Below are 17609 nucleotides of genomic sequence, written 5' to 3'. Positions count from 1 at the left end.
TGGAGAGCTTCTGAAGTCTCTTACTTTCTCTGAAAGTGCCACTAGGAGCTGCAAACTTTTCTGCATCTTGAATTGTGCTTCTAACCCAAAGAGGAATTTTCTTGCTAACTGCAATATCTCTAGGTCCATCAGTTAGAACCAAAGGCTCAGGAGAATCATCATGCTCAATAGGTTCAGGAGGCTCAATAGACTTCCTCTGAATCTTAGGATTAGCATCAATATCCATATTTTGATTATCATTGACTTCTTTATCATTATCAATAAGAGAACCTTTAGATTTCTTGAAAGCAATATTTTCTTCAAAGGTAACATTCCTACTTACCTCAATATACCTTTGACCGGGAATGTAGATGCGAAATGCCTTGGAAGATTCACTATATCCAACAAGGATACCCTTCTTCCTGGAAGGCTCTAACTTAGTCCTCTTTTCCTTTAGCACATGAACATATACAGGATTTGCAAAGATCCTTAGGTGGCTGATATCTGGTTTGACTCCAGTGAAAGCTTCCTCGAGAGTTATGTTCTTCAGGACACGGTGAGGGCATCTATTCTGAATGTACACTACAGTCTTGGATGCTTCAGCCCATAAGAAGGTCTGCAGGTCCTGATCGTGAATCATAGATTTGGTTGCTTCAACAATGGCTCTATTCTTTCGTTCAGCTACACCATTTTGCTAAGGATTGTAGGGAACACAGAACTCCCTCTTAATTCATGTTTCTACACAAAAGTCATTGAAGCCACTTGAGGTGTATTCACCTCCATTGTCAAATCTTAACCTTTAATCCTTTTACCAGACAAATTTTCAGCTAGAGCTTTAAATTCTTTAAACCTACTTAATACTTCATCAGATTCTTTAGATTTTAGAAAGTAAATCCAAGTCTTTCTAGAAAAATCATCTATAAATGTAACATAGTATAGGAATCCGCTAGGTGAAGGAACAGACATGGGTCCACATAGATCAGAATGAACAAGTGCTAATTTTTCCTTAGCTCTGTTGGGAAAAATGGTGTCTCAACCTTGCATTTATGCGAGGTTACTATTTATAGTAAGTTTTCATTTGAGCACGAAATGGTGCGAAACTCTCCCTGAAGCTTCTGGTTGGCTAGATAAGCATTCCGGTAAAGTTGCGTCGCAAGGTCACAGCTAGTTTTGAAGATATTAAAGTTTTCGTCTTGGAGGGGTGCAATAAAATGTTTAAACTTAATTTTGGGGACTTTAGAGGCTCCGAAACGCCCTGAAAAGTGGCCATAACCGGCGAAGCGGGTTACGAGGTGATAGAGCACTTCGCGAGCTTTCCGACGCTTCAAACGGTTCGTCAATCGAACACCCGGTTCTCAAGTTATGGCCTCCGGAAGTTTGTACTCTTGAAATAGGAAAAATAATTTGTATCGAATACATAAATGAGCTGTAAAAAGGGAGCGACACGTGTTGATGCGTGCTTTAACATGTCATAGGGCATCTAGAAGGAAGATAAGGTCGGCTACACCTTATTGGGTGGTTTTAGCCCATGGTTTTGTAATACCGTTTGACGGTTTCTTGTATTGTATCTCCTATTTATGAGGTGTGTGAGATAGAGGTTGTGTGTAAGAATCTTATGGCTATTGAGTTGCCTCTGAATCTCTGATTAGTGGTACTCCTGCGAAGAGCTTGCTCTGCAAGTATGTTGTAATCTGTTTTTTATTGCTGAATAAAATATTGAGCTGCTTTTGGAGGGTGGGGTTTTTCTCCCGAAAGGGTTTTCCCCACGTAAATCATTGTGTTGTGGTATGAATGTTATTATATCTATTTCTATTTTCTATAACTATTGTAATGATCTGAAAAAGTTTTGCATTACCCTCCTCTCAAGGTTAGTGTAGGAAATTGTTTCCGCTACTTAACTTCCTTACAAGTGGTATCAGAGCCTGATCACCTTTGGTTTCAATTGTGGGCAGTTGGGTTTTTTGAACTAATCCAGATTTGAGTGGGAGCTTGTGCAGAAGACACTTTTTGATCTTGTTGCAGGAATATTCAGATGGCGAGTTCGTCAGGGAGAATAGAGGTGGAGAAATTTAATGGAAGTAATTTTGAGATGTGGAAGCTGAAGATGGAAGATCTGCTAATAGATCGAGATCTTTGGGATGCTGTTGATGCGAATGTCCAAAGGCCCTCAGATCCTACTGCGGCAGCTCAATATGATGTTATGGACCGAAAAGCCAAGGGTCTAATCAGACTGTGCCTGGCAGACTCTGTTCTAATCAATGTCCATGAAGAAAACTCTGCAAAGAAACTATGGACTAAGCTTGGTGAGATGTATCAAGTGAAATCTTTATTAAATCAAATTTTCTTAAGAAAGAAATTGTATTCCTTGAAGATGGAAGAGGGCGGACGAATTGCAGACCACCTGGAAGCATTCAATATGTTGGTAGCTCAATTAGTATCCGTCGGTGTTAAGATGGACGAGGAGGAGAAATGTCAGATCTTGCTTTGTTCTTTGCCTGATTCGTGGGATTCTCTTGTTATGGTTATCGGTAGTACTTCTGTTGTTTTGAAATCTGAAGACGTGGTGGGTGCCCTACTCCGTGAAGAGATGCGAAGGAAGGTATCCATCAGTTCAAAGGAAGCCCTAACCGTTCGTGGAAGACCTAAGGAGAAAGGCAAGAAGAATGAGAAGCGCAACAAGTCCAAATCCAAAGGGAGATCGAAATCTCCTGGAAAGTCCAAAGTCATTTGCTGGAACTGCGGTAAATCGGGTCACATCCGTAAGGACTGCAAAGAAGAAAAGAAGAAGAAGAAAAAGAAAAAGTTCGATTCTGATTCTGAGTCCGACAAGGAAGATGGCGATGCATTTATTGCGGCTTTGGCGACTCATGCAGGTAATGATGCCTGGCTAATTGACTCAGGTGCATCTTTTCATATGACTTCCAATAGAGATTGGTTTTCTGAATATGAAGGATTTAATGGAGGTAAGGTGTACTTGGGTGATGATTCACATCTAGACATTGTTGGTCGAGGTAAAGTTAGAATCAGGTTTTCTGATGGTAGAATAAAAAGGATTAATGGTGTGCTGCATATCCCTGGATTAAAACGAAACTTGTTATCTGTGAGCAAACTGATAGATGCGGGTGTGCAGGTAGTCTTTTCTGAAGCAGGATGTAAGATGATTAAGGGTGCTATGGTAGTTGCTAGAGGTGTCAGGTTTGGCACTTTGTATAAGCTTGAAGCATACACTGTTGAGTGTAATAGCACTTCTGTAAAAAGTAAATCTGCGGATACTTCACTGGAAGATTTGAAGGTTTCACCTTCAGCAGATGGAAATGGTTTTTGGGTACCTAAGAGTGCTCTTTCGTCTGAAGCAAAGTTACTTGCAGAGAAGACTATGTTATGGCACCAGAGACTTGGCCACATTGGAAAAAAGGGTCTAAGGACCTTGAAAAATAAAAACCTTGTTGAAGGTTTGAATGACTGTAATCTTGACTTTGATTTCTGTGAGCATTGCATTTATGGAAAACAAAACCGCGTTCAGTTTTACTCGAGTTCTCATAAAACTTGTGGTGTTTTGGATCTTATCCATTCTGATGTGTTTGGTCCAATAGATTTCTCTTCGATTGAAAAATCCACATATTATGTTTCATTTATTGATGATTTTAGTAGAAGGACATGGGTATATTTTCTAAAGAGTAAATCTGAAGTTTTTAGTCGTTTTAAAGAATTTAAAGCGATGGTTGAGTTGCAGACTGGAAAGAAAATAAAATGTTTGAGAACTGATAATGGCGGTGAGTTTTGCTATAATGATTTTGATAGATTCTGTAAAGACTGTGGAATTAACAGGCAGAAGACAACTCCATATTCTCCACAGCAGAATGGAGTTGCAGAAAGAATGAACAGGACACTAATGGAGAAGGCTAGGAGTATGTTGAGTGGTGCTGGTCTCGAACAAAAGTTTTGGGCTGAAGCTGTTGCCACTGCTTGCTACCTGATTAACAGGTCTCCTACATCAGCTCTTGTTGATAAAACACCTATGGAAGCATGGTCAGGTCACAAGCCTTCATTGAGACATCTTAGAGTTTTTGGTTGCGAGGCATATGCACATGTGCCAAAGGAGAAGCGAACAAAGTTGGAGAACAAGGCTATGAAATGTATCTTCATCGAGTATAGTTATGGTGTGAAAGGATACAAGCTTTGGGACCCTGTTGCACAAAAGGTAATTCACAGTAGAAGTGTTATTTTTAGAGAAATTAAGTCTCCTTCTATTACATTGCAGCCAGAACAGACTAAAAAAGAAGATGTGATTCAACTTCCTTCTACACCTGAAAGAGTTGAATCGAGACCCCTAGATAGGCAAGAATTTGAGGAGAGCTCGTCTAGCTCTGAATCTTCAGAAGAGGAGGAAGAACCTCCAACTCAGCTTGTTCGAAGGTCTACAAGACATAGACAACCACCTGAAAGGTATTCATCTGATGATTGGAGATGTATTTTTGCTCTGAATACTAGTGTGGATGAGCCGAAATCTGTAGAAGAGGCATTAGGTATGAATGATGCAGAATCCTGGAAGATTGCTATGGAGGAAGAAATGGCAGCTTTGAAAAAGAATGATACATGGGATCTTGTACCATTGCCTGAAGGACGAAAACCTGTTGGTTGTAAATGGGTGTTCAAGAAAAAGATTGGTTCAGATGGAAGCATTGAGAAGTATAAAGCAAGGTTGGTTGCAAAAGGCTACTCTCAGGTTGAGGGTGTTGATTACGGTGAGATATTTTCTCCTGTTGCAAAAATGACGTCCATTAGATTTTTGCTTTCTATTGCTACTGCTTATGATTTAGAGGTTGAGCAAATGGATGTGAAAACTGCTTTCCTTCATGGTGATTTGGAAGAAGATATTTATATGACACAGCTGGAGCACTATGTGGTGAAAGACAAAAGTAATTTGGTCTGTAAATTGAAGAAATCTTTGTATGGCCTCAAACAAAGTCCTAGGATGTGGTACCAGAAATTTGATACATATGTGTTGAGTTTGGGATTTGAACGTTCTAAATCAGATCACTGTGTTTATTATAAATCTGATGGTGATCATTTCTTATTCATTGCATTGTATGTTGATGATATGTTATTCATTGGTAAAGGGAAAGGTATGATTTCAGAACTGAAGTCTCAGCTCGCTGCTAAATTTGAAATGAAAGATCTTGGTGCAGCAAAGCACATTCTTGGGATGGAAATTAGAAGAGATAGGGTAAACAGAAAGCTATGGCTAGGCTAGAGTAAGTATGTGAATTCAGTGTTACAGAGGTTCAACATGCAGAATTGTAGACCATTGAGTGTTCCTTTTACAGTTGGAATGAAACTATCTGTTTCAGATTGTCCTACATCCCCATTGGAGATGGAAGACATGAGCAGAGTGCCTTACCAGAGTGCGGTTGGAAGCTTGATGTATGCTATGGTCTGTACTAGACCAGACATTGCCCAAGCAGTGGGAGTACTTTCTAGATATATGTCTAATCCTGGTAGAGTTCATTGGGATGCAGTCAAAAGAGTCTTTAGATATTTGAAGGGTACTTCAGAGTATTCGTTGTGTTATCATGGTAATTCAGTTGGAGACATGACTTCCCTTGATATCCATGGTTATGTGGATTCAGATTGGGCAGGTGATATTGATAGCAGAAGATCCACCAGTGCTTATGTGTTTACTTTGTTTGGTGGTGCAATTAGTTGGATGAGTAAGCTACAGGCTGTGGTTGCTTTATCCACTACTGAAGCAGAGTATATGGCAGCTACTCATGCTTGTAAAGAGGCCATTTGGCTTAAGAGACTGTGTTCGGATATTGGAATAAAACAAGGTACAGTGACAGTTTACTGTGACAGTCAGAGTGCAATTAGCCTAGCTAAGAACCCGACATTTCATGCCCGGACCAAACATATTGATGTTCAGTATCATTTTGTTAGAGATATGGTCGAAGATGGTAGGGTGAAGTTGGTTAAGGTGGAAACTTTGATGAATGTTGCAGATGCTTTAACTAAGGCTGTGAGCACAGAGAAGTTCAGATGGTGTTCAGAGTCTATGGGCCTTACGGCCCCTAGCAATTGATTCATTGTGTTGACATTCCCTTCCGCTCTTGCAAGGTGTTCGACAAGTAGGAGATTTGTTGGGAAAAATGGTGTCTCAACCTTGCATTTATGCGAGGTTACTATTTATAGTAAGTTTTCATTTGAGCACGAAATGGTGCGAAACTCTCCCTGAAGCTTCTGGTTGGCTAGATAAGCATTCCGGTAAAGTTGCGTCGCAAGGTCACAGCTAGTTTTGAAGATATTAAAGTTTTCGTCTTGGAGGGGTGCAATAAAATGTTTAAACTTAATTTTGGGGACTTTAGAGGCTCCGAAACGCCCTGAAAAGTGGCCATAACCGGCGAAGCGGGTTACGAGGTGATAGAGCACTTCGCGAGCTTTCCGACGCTTCAAACGGTTCGTCAATCGGACACCCGGTTCTCAAGTTATGGCCTCCGGAAGTTCGTACTCTTGAAATAGGAAAAATAATTTGTATCGAATACATAAATGAGCTGTAAAAAGGGAGCGACACGTGTTGATGTGTGCTTTAACATGTCATAGGGCATCTAGAAGGAAGATAAGGTCGGCTACACCTTATTGGGTGGTTTTAGCCCATGGTTTTGTAATACCGTTTGACGGTTTCTTGTATTGTATCTCCTATTTATGAGGTGTGTGAGATAGAGGTTGTGTGTAAGAGTCTTATGGCTATTGAGTTGCCTCTGAATCTCTGATTAGTGGTACTCCTGCGAAGAGCTTGCTCTGCAAGTATGTTGTAATCTGTTTTTGATTGCTGAATAAAATATTGAGCTGCTTTTGGAGGGTGGGGTTTTTCTCCCGAAAGGGTTTTCCCCACGTAAATCATTGTGTTGTGGTATGAATGTTATTATATCTATTTCTATTTTCTATAACTGTTGTAATGATCTGAAAAAGTTTTGCATTACCCTCCTCTCAAGGTTAGTGTAGGAAGTTGTTTCCGCTACTTAACTTCCTTACAAGCTCTACTTTCACTTTTATGAAATGGACTTTTAGTGTTCTTACCTAATTCACAACCTTTGCAAGTATCATCATGAAATTGATTAAGTTTAGGCATACCTTTAACCATATTTTCAAGTGAAAGAAGTGCTTGATAGTGAAGATGGCCGAGCCTTCTATGCCATAGCTCGCTAGATTCAGGAGCTTCATGAATGAGTGCTCGAATGGGGTTAGCTGAAAGCTTATACAAACTATCATATCTATTTCCAATAACACGAGCAGATTTAATACTGGATTTCTTAGGCCATGCAAGTACTTTACCCTCAGAAAATGCTATTTGATAACCTTTATCTTCTAGAGCAGAAATAGAAATTAAATTCCTCTTAATTCCAGGAACAAATAAAATATCACTAAGATGCAAGGACATGCCAGATTCCAAATTTAAAGAAGTGCTACCAAAACCTCTTACCGAATACTAAGCATCATCACCAATTACCACATGAAGGTTGGACTCTTTCTCCATCAAATCTGAGAGATGCTCTCGATATCCTGTGATGTGTCTAGATGCACCACTGTCTATCAACCAAGTGTTACTATCGGTTGGCACATTGTTGGACAAGGCAAAAATTAAGAGGTAGTCTTCATTATCCTCTGAGTTTGCAACTTCATTCAAGTTGGCCTCTCCTTGCATGGGCGGACTCGGACATTCTTTAGCATAATGTCCAAACTTGTCGCATCTGAAGCAACGAACACGTGAAACATCCATTGGCTTCTTCCTTGAATCGTAAGCAGGAGGTCTGGAGTCTCTATCTCTTTTGAAGTTGTTCTTCTTCCAATGGCCGCCCTTTCTTTTCACATGTTGAGATGCAAGCACATGTTGATCTCCTCCATGAGAGCCTTTATGCATTCCTCTGACAGCAAGGCGTGACTCCTCTTGAATGCAATCTGATCGGAGGCGATCGAAGGAAGGAAATTCAGCTCTTCCACTAATGCTTTGAATAAATGGATCCCAAGAGTCAGGAAGACCATTCAGAGCAATCATGACAATATCTTTGTCCACAACTTCGCTTCCAATGGCGCTGAGTTGGTCCTTCAATTCTGAAATCTTCATGAAGAAGGACATGACCGAATCTCCTTTGCTCATTTTGACTTGAAGAAGTTGTTGCCTCAATGTAAGTGTTTGACTAATGTTGTTGATCTCATATATCTCTTCTAGATGTTTAAACATCTCTCGGGTTGTCTTCAGTTTGGAGATAACTGGAACAAGATGATCCTTCACAGAATCAATGAGGAACTTCTTTGCCTTGAGTTCTTCTTGAATTGCTTTAGCTCTTCCGGATCCGAAGGTTCAATCAAATCCTTGTCTTCCACTAATTCTTCAAGAGCAAGGAGGACACGAACCTTCCATGATGTAAAATTGAGGGCACCTTCAAGTCTGTCCTCTACTTTCAGACCTGTAACCATCTTGCAAAACTAAAATAGAAAACTGAAAGTGAAAGACAACTAATAATCTAATTATTTAGAATGAACCTAAAGCTCTGATACCATGTTGATTTTAAGCAATCAGATGTTAATTTAAGCAATTAGATTATAATCAGACTATGAATGAACAGTAACAACAATAAAACACAAGACAAAAGACACCAATACCCTAGGAAAACCTCCCTCTTGGAGGTGAAAAACCCAGCCTCAAAATACAATATGTATTATCTCAAATGTAGGCAATTACAAGGCAATAAACTTATCTCAGATTGCTGTTCAATATATCAATGAAGACTGAAGCCCTTATCAACAGCAGATGGCTAGGAGGATCAGCAGCAAATGTCTAAGATCAGATTCGCACAATAGGAGTCCTTATCAAGTTCGCATGAAGATCTTTGATAACTTCGCCACACACAATCAACCTTGATGAGTTCGCACAATAGGCTTGTATAAATTCGCACGAGTGAAGGAGAGATCGAAGCTTGGAAAGCAGATAACATTTGCATGAGATAATGATATTGTAATGACTTCATTTGCTATTAGATTTATATCCCACCTTTGGCGTCAACCCTCAAGTCAGCTTGCATTTAATTGATTGATTTATTTACATTTAATTGCCTTCACGTTACAAGTTTGGGTCCAGCCCAAAGTTACAATTAATTGCCTCCGCGTTACATGTTTGGGTCCAGCCCAAAATAATTCGATTTACATGAGAGATAATACATTTGTATTTAGAATGTAATAATTGGGTATCCGAGCTAGCTATTATTTTCAACAACAAGGAGAAGAGAAAGGAATCAGGATAAAAAAGCCACGACATCAAAGCCATGAGAAAATAAATTGTTATTTAGATAATTGAAGAGCACAGAATCAACTGATTGCCAACAACAAGAACTAACAAAGTTAAAACAAGCTTGGTCTAGGAAGTAAATAGAGTAAGGAAATGGATAAAGAAAAGAGCTGGAGAGGGATGAGGTTGTGTAGAGTATTGCATGTACTTGTAAACAGAATGAGACAGAGAATGAGCCAAACTCAACAAAAAAGAATGAAGAGATGACATGAACCACAAAGGAAGTTCAAAACTAACAGGTGGTGAGATTAGTAAAAGGATAGGGAATGATGAGATGACACATTGTGAACTCAGCCACTTAAGAAAATATGCACTAATGAGTCACCTCGAGCCTCCTCCTTGCTAAAATCATTCAAGCAACACATTGGGTGTGCTTCTATTGTAAGGCTTAGATGTTTAATATTGTCTTTTGTAATGATACTTTACTGGTTCCCAATGTTGATGATGACTATCCCTTCACCCAACCCTTGGTATAAGAAAGCCACTCTTGTTCTTCGGCATGACTTGGTATTGATTGGTCATTAATGTTCAAGTAAATGGAACATCTAGCGATTTTCTCTTCATCAATGCAAGATATGAAGCACTTGCAAAACCTTTTGTACATGGCAATCTTCATTCTCTTGTAACTCAAGACTGTGAGCAAGGCAACTAGTGTACTTCAAGACTTTGGGCAAGTTTATTTCATAGAGTCAGACGTGTGTAAAGTCCATGAAACTCATTTGTAAGATATACCACTGTTTGATCCTTCTTTTGTTTCACAATTGAAATAACTTATACTCATCATTGTAGTGTTTGAGGGCATAGTACCAAGCAAATACCACCTTAGTAAACTCAGATCATGTGTCAATAGGTTCAAATTCACACGCTTTTGATCAAACTAAAAGATTTCCACTACCAAAATACTGCATTAGCACCCTCAAAGGTGCAAAGATGATCTTTTCTGTGTATGTGAACTTGTAGACAATATAGTAGGCCTCCAATTGTTGAAGCCATTCATATAGTACCTCAGCATAATTTTGCTTTGGAACACTGGAATGTCAAGACTGGCTTGCACCTTGATCAGAATTCAATGTTGAAAACTAAGAAGTTAAGAACTAATAGTAATCATGGATTTAGAAAGGTCTAGTTGAAGCATTAGGGCATTTTATTGTGAGTGTAATGTCCCCTTTTGTTTGACCTTCGCAAATGATTAAAATAAAGTTGTCAAAATATAAATAAATATAAGACAACAATTAGTGAGAATCTACCAAAACATACTAATATGATGTAACATTTTGAAGAATTGAGTAAATACTTTAACAATTGTGCCTTAATCATATTGTAGAAACAAAATAATAAATATAAGACAACTACTTTTAATTATTTAAAAGGGTCATTAAAATAATACTTCCTCAACTATGTTAATGAGTGACTTTATATTATAGAAATTTATTAAAGGTCACTTTATTATTAAAATGGTTTAAGATTATATTCTTTGCAAAAAAGTTCCGGGAAAGATTATAAACGGAGGTTTGAGAGAGTCAATTGGCATGCTTGGTTTTGTTATTTTATCTTGGAGAGCCTGAGAGCTTGCGGCTTTCGGTTCTGGAAACTTGAGAACAGAAACCCTTGGGATTACTCTGGATTGGACAAAAAAACAGTTCATCATTAGAATGGATTCATGTCAGGATTCACCATTGCACAGCATTGATCAGTGAGTTGAAACTTGCTAATTCGTGGATGCTTCCTTATTCATTCTGCATTCATGGCATTTTGGGATTGGCATGAGTTTATATGGTTCCATCTGCAATTATAGGGGATTGACTTCTTTCCCTTTGTGCGGCCTATGGAGGTTCATATCGATTGAGACAAGTCCTTGTTTCTTGGCATGGAATTTTCTGGGCGTGATTTAAGTCTTGCCTAGCACAAGCACTCGTTGTGTGGCATGAGCCTTTGCATGGGTTTGTGGACTCATTGTTGGAACGAGCAGAGATTCCTGAAGGTGAGGTTGACATTATTAAAAGAGCTGTTAAAAGATTTGAACTGCTGGAGATTGTGGAGTTGATCAAGCCTTCCACCTGGATGTGAACTCGAATAGTATTTGCTGTTCTTCTTTGCTGGAAGTCTCTAATCTGGTTATCTCTGCTCTTATTGCTGCTGTGTTGTACACTAATCTGAGCATTCTCTTGGGCTCTATTGCTGTTATAACTGAGAAATACTATGGTTCAATGTTTATAACTGCTGCTATCATGTATCCTGGATACTGTCATTTCTACTTCAGAATGGTAGATGCAATGAAAGCTTCTGTCCTGTTATTCTGAATGCTGCAATAACACTTGTAAATGTTTCAAGCAAATAAAGAAATTATAATAGCAATATTCAGAGGTCAGATATATGTTCCTTTTCTATCAGTAGTTGTAATGAAAGAAACAATCTTATTTCTGATGCATGCAAAAAAGATTATATCATTGTTTGCTCCTTTCTATCTATCCATACATATATATCATTATCACTGCAAAATCTTGAAGCGAGACATCCTAAAAATCAAGTAAACCATTTGACAAATTAACTCGGAGGGAAAAGGTTGAAAATTCGGGGCAGAATTCAGTAGGGGACTTTACAGTGACAAAAGTTTCCTTTTTTGTTCTTCTAATGCTCCCTAGGTGAGCCTTTGGGCTTCTACCAAAGTAAGTTTCTTTGCATCATCAGACACCTTGACTTGCTGTCAAAACTCTTCAATGTAAACTGTAACAGAACCGAAAATCATGGATGTAGAAGGATCTAGTTGAAGCATTAGGGCATAGTATTGTGAGAAAAGTTTCCTTTTTTGTTCTTCTAAAGCTCCCTAGGTGAGCCTTTCAACTTCTATCAAAGCAAGTTTCTTTGCATCACCAGACACCTTGACTTGTTGTCAAAACTCTTCTATGTAAACTAAAACAAAACCAAGTTGTATGTGTTCTTTTTGATACTATGAAAGAAAAATCATACAGAACTATAATTTTATTGAGAAACCAAGCAATGAGATGGAGTGAGAGGAATAAACTTATTTTCTCTGATACAAATGATCTGTTTCAAGACAAGGAGATGCAAGGCAGAAAAATTAACTAACTAACTAAGGGACATGTCTACTTAATAAATCTACAATTATGTTGAATATGCTATATAAATACAAGAACAAATGTACAAGCAGTATTATACAAATAGTTACAAAATCTGTTTGTATTCCAATTGCTTTAACTTCCTTAGTAGTTGCTTGAAATGGAAGGTAAAGTGTTGGTTGAACGAGGGATATTGGGATGTGGCTTTGTCTTGTAATGCTTGTAGAGCTAGACATGTTGACAACTATCACTGCACCATTAGGTTACCCTGCCCACCCCAATTAGCCAAATCCTAAGGAGGATTGTGTGACATTAAGAATGTTCCATATGATAGAGACTTTGTGAAGTCAATATGTATCTTATCTTCAATTGATGTCTATCAAACTTAGGAGATTTGAAAAAATAATTACAATCAATTAGATGAACAAATAGTTAAAAAACCTGTTTGTATTCCAATTGTTTTAGGTTCCTCGGTAGTCGCTTGAAGAGAAAGGTAAAGTGTTGCATGAATGAGGGATATAGGCCCTATTAATGATATCACTTTGCCTTGTAATGTATGTGGAGCCTGACATGTAACGATCATCACTGCTCCAATAGTTTAACCTGCCCACCACAATGAGCAAATCCTAACGAGGAATGTATGGCTTTGTGAAGCCAGCATGTGTCTTTTCTCTGATTGATGTCTATCAAACTTAGGCGATAGGAAGAACATAATTACAAGAAATTAGAAAACAAATCTGTTTATATTCCAGTTTTTTAAGCTTTAGCTTTCTTGGTAGTTGCTTGAAATGGAATGTAAAGTGCCGCTTGAATGAAGGAATATGGAAACCATTAATGATATAGATATGTCTTGTAATGCTTGTGGAGCCCAACATGCCAACGATGCCAATCATAGTTCTATTCGTGGGGTTGCAATGCTCACAAGCTACATGGATATGTGTTGCATGAGGTGAGAATTAGGCAGCAAATAATTCAAATTGTGTGAATCAACCTTGGGCAGATGTAAACCTGATCCAAAGGTGCTTGTTTTTTTTGTGCTTGGATCATTTATTATCAATCTCAACTATCCCCTTCCCACCTTGGGTCCTCCAATACCCAGCAAACCCCAAATGCCATTGAATATTCCACCTTCCTTTCCCCGAATATGTCTGGCTACTATTCCTTCTCTAATGCCAAAACCAAGTATGAGGTTTTCTCCCAAATACTTCAGGAGGCAGCTCTTGACTCATTTGCCCATATGTTTTGTCGTTCTACACCTTCTCGTTCTTGTGGCTCTCTTATTGTATGTCCTTGGTACAATCTAGAATTTAAATCCATTCGTGGAGATTCTATTTTGTCCTAGACATATCCTACCTCCATACCTTCCTTGCATAAAACTATAGTCACTTGACAAAATCATAAGCATCTTGCATCCATGAAGAACTCCTTGAATGCCCTTTTTCATCCTCCGAATTCTTTTTCATGTAGCCTTCTCTAGAAGAAAGCACCAACTTCAGATAGTGACCCCAGGCCTAAGCATCCTGTGCCTAATCTCATTACAATTACTTATATCATCATATCATTCAAGTCTCCTCTCTGCCTCCTTGGTTATGGGTACTGCAAAGTCTCAGGTTCTGCTGCTCCATGGGTCTGCTACCTTACATACTTAAATATCCATAGCTGGCAAATGATTAAAAATCATATGAACCTCAGACGTATTCCTCATTTCAAATTTTAATGTAAAAATTATAAATGGCAATTTTTTCAATGCTTCATAGTTTAAACCCTATCAATGGATAAAAAATTTAAAATACCAGAGCTGACAAAAATCTTAAACAATCATATAAATTAAATCATATTGATTATTCAAATTTTAGAAGAAAACCCATAAATGGTAATTTTTCATGGTTTAAACCTTCTAAATGGTCGAATTTTTTAAACCAGAAGCGACCAATTGTTTAGAAGTCGTGGCAATTTGTCTATTTCAAATTCAGAAGAAAATCTATCTATGGTCAAACACTCAATGCTTAAAACGCTATCACCAGCAAAAAGAAAAATTCAAATATCCAGAATTGACAAACTTTTAAAAGTTATGGGTCTGCAGATAAAAACCTAACGAAATTTTCAATGTGTTCGTTTTACTTTTAAACGTGATCATAGATAACCAAATATTCAAGCCGATTAAGACATTTTCTACAAATTGGCTACAATTTGAACAGAAATAAAATCAGTCTTATTGTGCAAATGGTTTACACCATTTTTTTTCCCGAAAATCTGTCGTTCCCAGTACCATGGACAGTGGAAACCTTACTTCTATAAACCTCGAATCTTGCAAAAAATTGAAACAAACAGATCATAAAACAGAAAATGTAATAATTCACCGAGAACTTTAGTTGCTTTTTCGCGGTTTCTAACCAGGGCATACACTTCATATACTTCCGGATTCCCAAGTAGTCTCTTCGTGACCTGCAGGACGGACCATATACAATGAATATGCTCAGATAAGCTTCAAATTCCATAACCTCGGATGAATTGAAGGTATGTTTACAATGAATTTACCTGTAACCCTACCCCCTGTGTGCATCCAACCACCAAAACCTTGCGAAGCTGTGGCTCCATTTTCACTGTGAATGCAAAATGATTTTGTCAAATCTCGTTGAGTTGATCTGTAATTGGACAATACATAAGCCCATTTCGTCCACGTATTCCCCATAACGGAACTTGTACATGAGTTATTGATTATCGTACGTCGATATGGTGATATATATATATATATACGTGTAGATTGATGAACAAACACGTGATATATGCGACTCGATCATGCGATTGGCGAGGGTGTATTCATTAGGAAAAATAAAACACAAAAAGAGGCTCCGTGCTTATTAGTAACCGGCACATTCAAAATTGTTTAATAGTTCATGTGGGTTGTCACATTCATGGAAAATTAGTGAAAAATGATCATCAGGTGAGGAATTTAATGGTAGATTTAAAAGTTTTCATTTCTTTTATGTGACAGATAATCTTTCACCTTTTCATGTATAATTAGTCGAACAAGTAAAATAGTTGTCTGTTTGAATGGTCGATTGATCCTAGATCGAGACCACCCCTTGTCATTATGTGGCATAGCAGTGGTATGTGTTTGCAATGTTGCATGGTAAGTAGGCAAATCTTCACTCTATATGTCCACTTCTTCACATTTATAGCACGTTGTTTGTTGTCTCCCTCTCAACCAATCACATTAACTATGTGTCCCTTTACATTTACTTGTTTCAAATAGCACCAACTTTCAAAGTATTCAAACATTGAATGCTTGACAACCTCGCTTATCTCACTCACCCATAGCCCATTGCTTACACGCATCTTCTTGAGTGTTCATTTCAATAGGCACGATACATGTTCAGCTTTGCTTTGTGTTTGTTTCAATAGGCACCAATACATGTTCAACTCTTCTCCATATTCCATGCCTCTTCTGCCAAAGCAATGCTTGATGATGGCAGGTTGTTACTACTTCATCCTCTTCACAGTGATGTTGTTTACTAATGTAAATAATATCCTTTACTTCCTAGTTGAATGTTTTTTTTATCTATTTCTCTATTTCTCGTTTGGCCTTGTTGAATACCTCTTCGTCTAATGTTTTTTGCAAGCTTTGCTTAATGAAATGGATTGGCTACCGTTGCTTGGTTTACTAGGTCATCATCGAGCGGTTTTCTACCCATGTGAGATTTTATTTCCTCACCAATGCTATGAACCATAGGATCCCCTGTTGTGGATGCTTCTTTCATTTATGGTTTTGCTATGTATTTCGTAACTTGAAGGTTCTATTGTTTTGTAAATGGTTCTTTAATTGATTTTTTTATGAATTTTCTAGCTTTTAGTTTTCTTCGACGTCATGCATCTTGAAATTGAATGTGTGAGGATTTTTTTTTCTTTAACTATGTGCATAAAGGAATCAAAGGTGTTGTTTGAAGGTGTTTATGAATACTACCAAATTTTGCATTCATAAACACAAATAATATTAATGGGAATTATAACCTTGTGTTGATGCATCATTATGACTTATTGGTTAAGTTATTAATTTAAGTTTACAATTCTATGAGTTTGTTATGCAAATGGGATTTCAGAGGTTTATTGTTTGCAAATGGGGTTATTCTAAGGGTCTACATTCTCTTCATTTGTTTGTCTAATTCTTACGGTTTATAACTACTTTTCATTTTTAGGAATAGCAATTTTGCTTATTATGAGATTATGTTGTTCAAATGGTTTGATTCTTGGTATTCACAAACTATTACAATTTTTCAGCAATTGTCGTTATTGTTATTCTAGTCCATGTTAGTGTATGGACAATCATATAAAATATGAATAATTGATTCAAATAAACCATGTACAAGACTTGATGAGCCCATGAATACTAGAGTTATCTCCCATAGCTAATTTAAGCACATTCTCCCAATGAAATAAACTACCATTATCAAACAAATAATTAATTGTCCTAATACCATGACTATTCAACCTTTTACTATAATGGCCCCTAGTATTAGTATGTACAAAGAAAATGTATCTTCAAAGTGAGTGATTTAAGCAATAAAAAACCAAACAAAACACAAATTTAAAGCAATTTGATCGAGTTAAGGCGAAAAGAGATGAAAACAACACAAATTACCACCAAAATAGTATGTTGAACCTCTCATTGCAATTATTTACCCAAGATGATTGATTTTAATATGTGGTCATAGAATTTTGATAGTATAATGACACTCAATTGCTCAAGGATGCATGATATGAAAAATGGTTGTGTTTTTAGTAGTGTGAATGGAAGGGGATCCAGAATGAAGGGATAGGATGAACAAATGAAGATCTATAATGAGGAGGAAATGTGATCTCTCAAGCCATGAGCTTGTACCAAGTGGCACAAGAACATGGCTTGCGAGGGAGATGTGTATTTGGAGTATGGGCCAGATCTTGCCATAAAGGCATTTCTTATTCTCGGACTCCAAAGGCATGGTAGTGAGAAGAATAAAAGAATTTTTAATTCCTTTGGAGTACTTGGGAAGGGAAACCCATGTTGGGGTCTCTTCCCAAAAGGGGAAATCATTTAAGGTTGAGGGAACAAAGTGGATGGGTATTAATAGAAAGGACTCGGCCCTTTTAAATATCTAAGATTAGGATTGTGTAAATGATTTGGAGGGATATTATGTGAGGATTAGGGGGCAAGAGGGAAAATTGGAGGATGTGAT

The 17609-nt window shown here is 37.7% G+C and overlaps 1 protein-coding gene across 2 annotated transcripts in view; it reads right to left on the bottom strand.

Moving 5' to 3' along the window:
• The window catches only part of LOC131030220 (protein TIC 62, chloroplastic), a 173750-nt gene extending 158660 nt beyond the window's left edge, over positions 1–15090 (bottom strand). The window contains exons 1-2 of one of the 2 annotated variants that reach the window (XM_057960946.2): positions 14935–15090; positions 14757–14841 (exon numbers count right to left, since the gene is read on the bottom strand). In XM_057960946.2, coding sequence (XP_057816929.2) covers positions 14757–14841; positions 14935–14994 — 145 coding nt within the window. In that variant the 5' untranslated portion in view covers positions 14995–15090. The remainder of the gene's footprint in view (positions 1–14756; positions 14842–14934) is intronic. The other variant, XM_057960947.2, reaches the window with a different exon arrangement.
• Positions 15091–17609: the final 2519 nt, after the last annotated feature.

The sequence above is a fragment of the Cryptomeria japonica genome, chromosome 9 (genome assembly GCF_030272615.1).
Source record: "Cryptomeria japonica chromosome 9, Sugi_1.0, whole genome shotgun sequence".
Taxonomy (NCBI): domain Eukaryota; kingdom Viridiplantae; phylum Streptophyta; class Pinopsida; order Cupressales; family Cupressaceae; genus Cryptomeria; species Cryptomeria japonica.
Note: the sequence above shows the minus strand (reverse complement) of the source record. Positions and strands in the feature narration are given on the sequence as shown.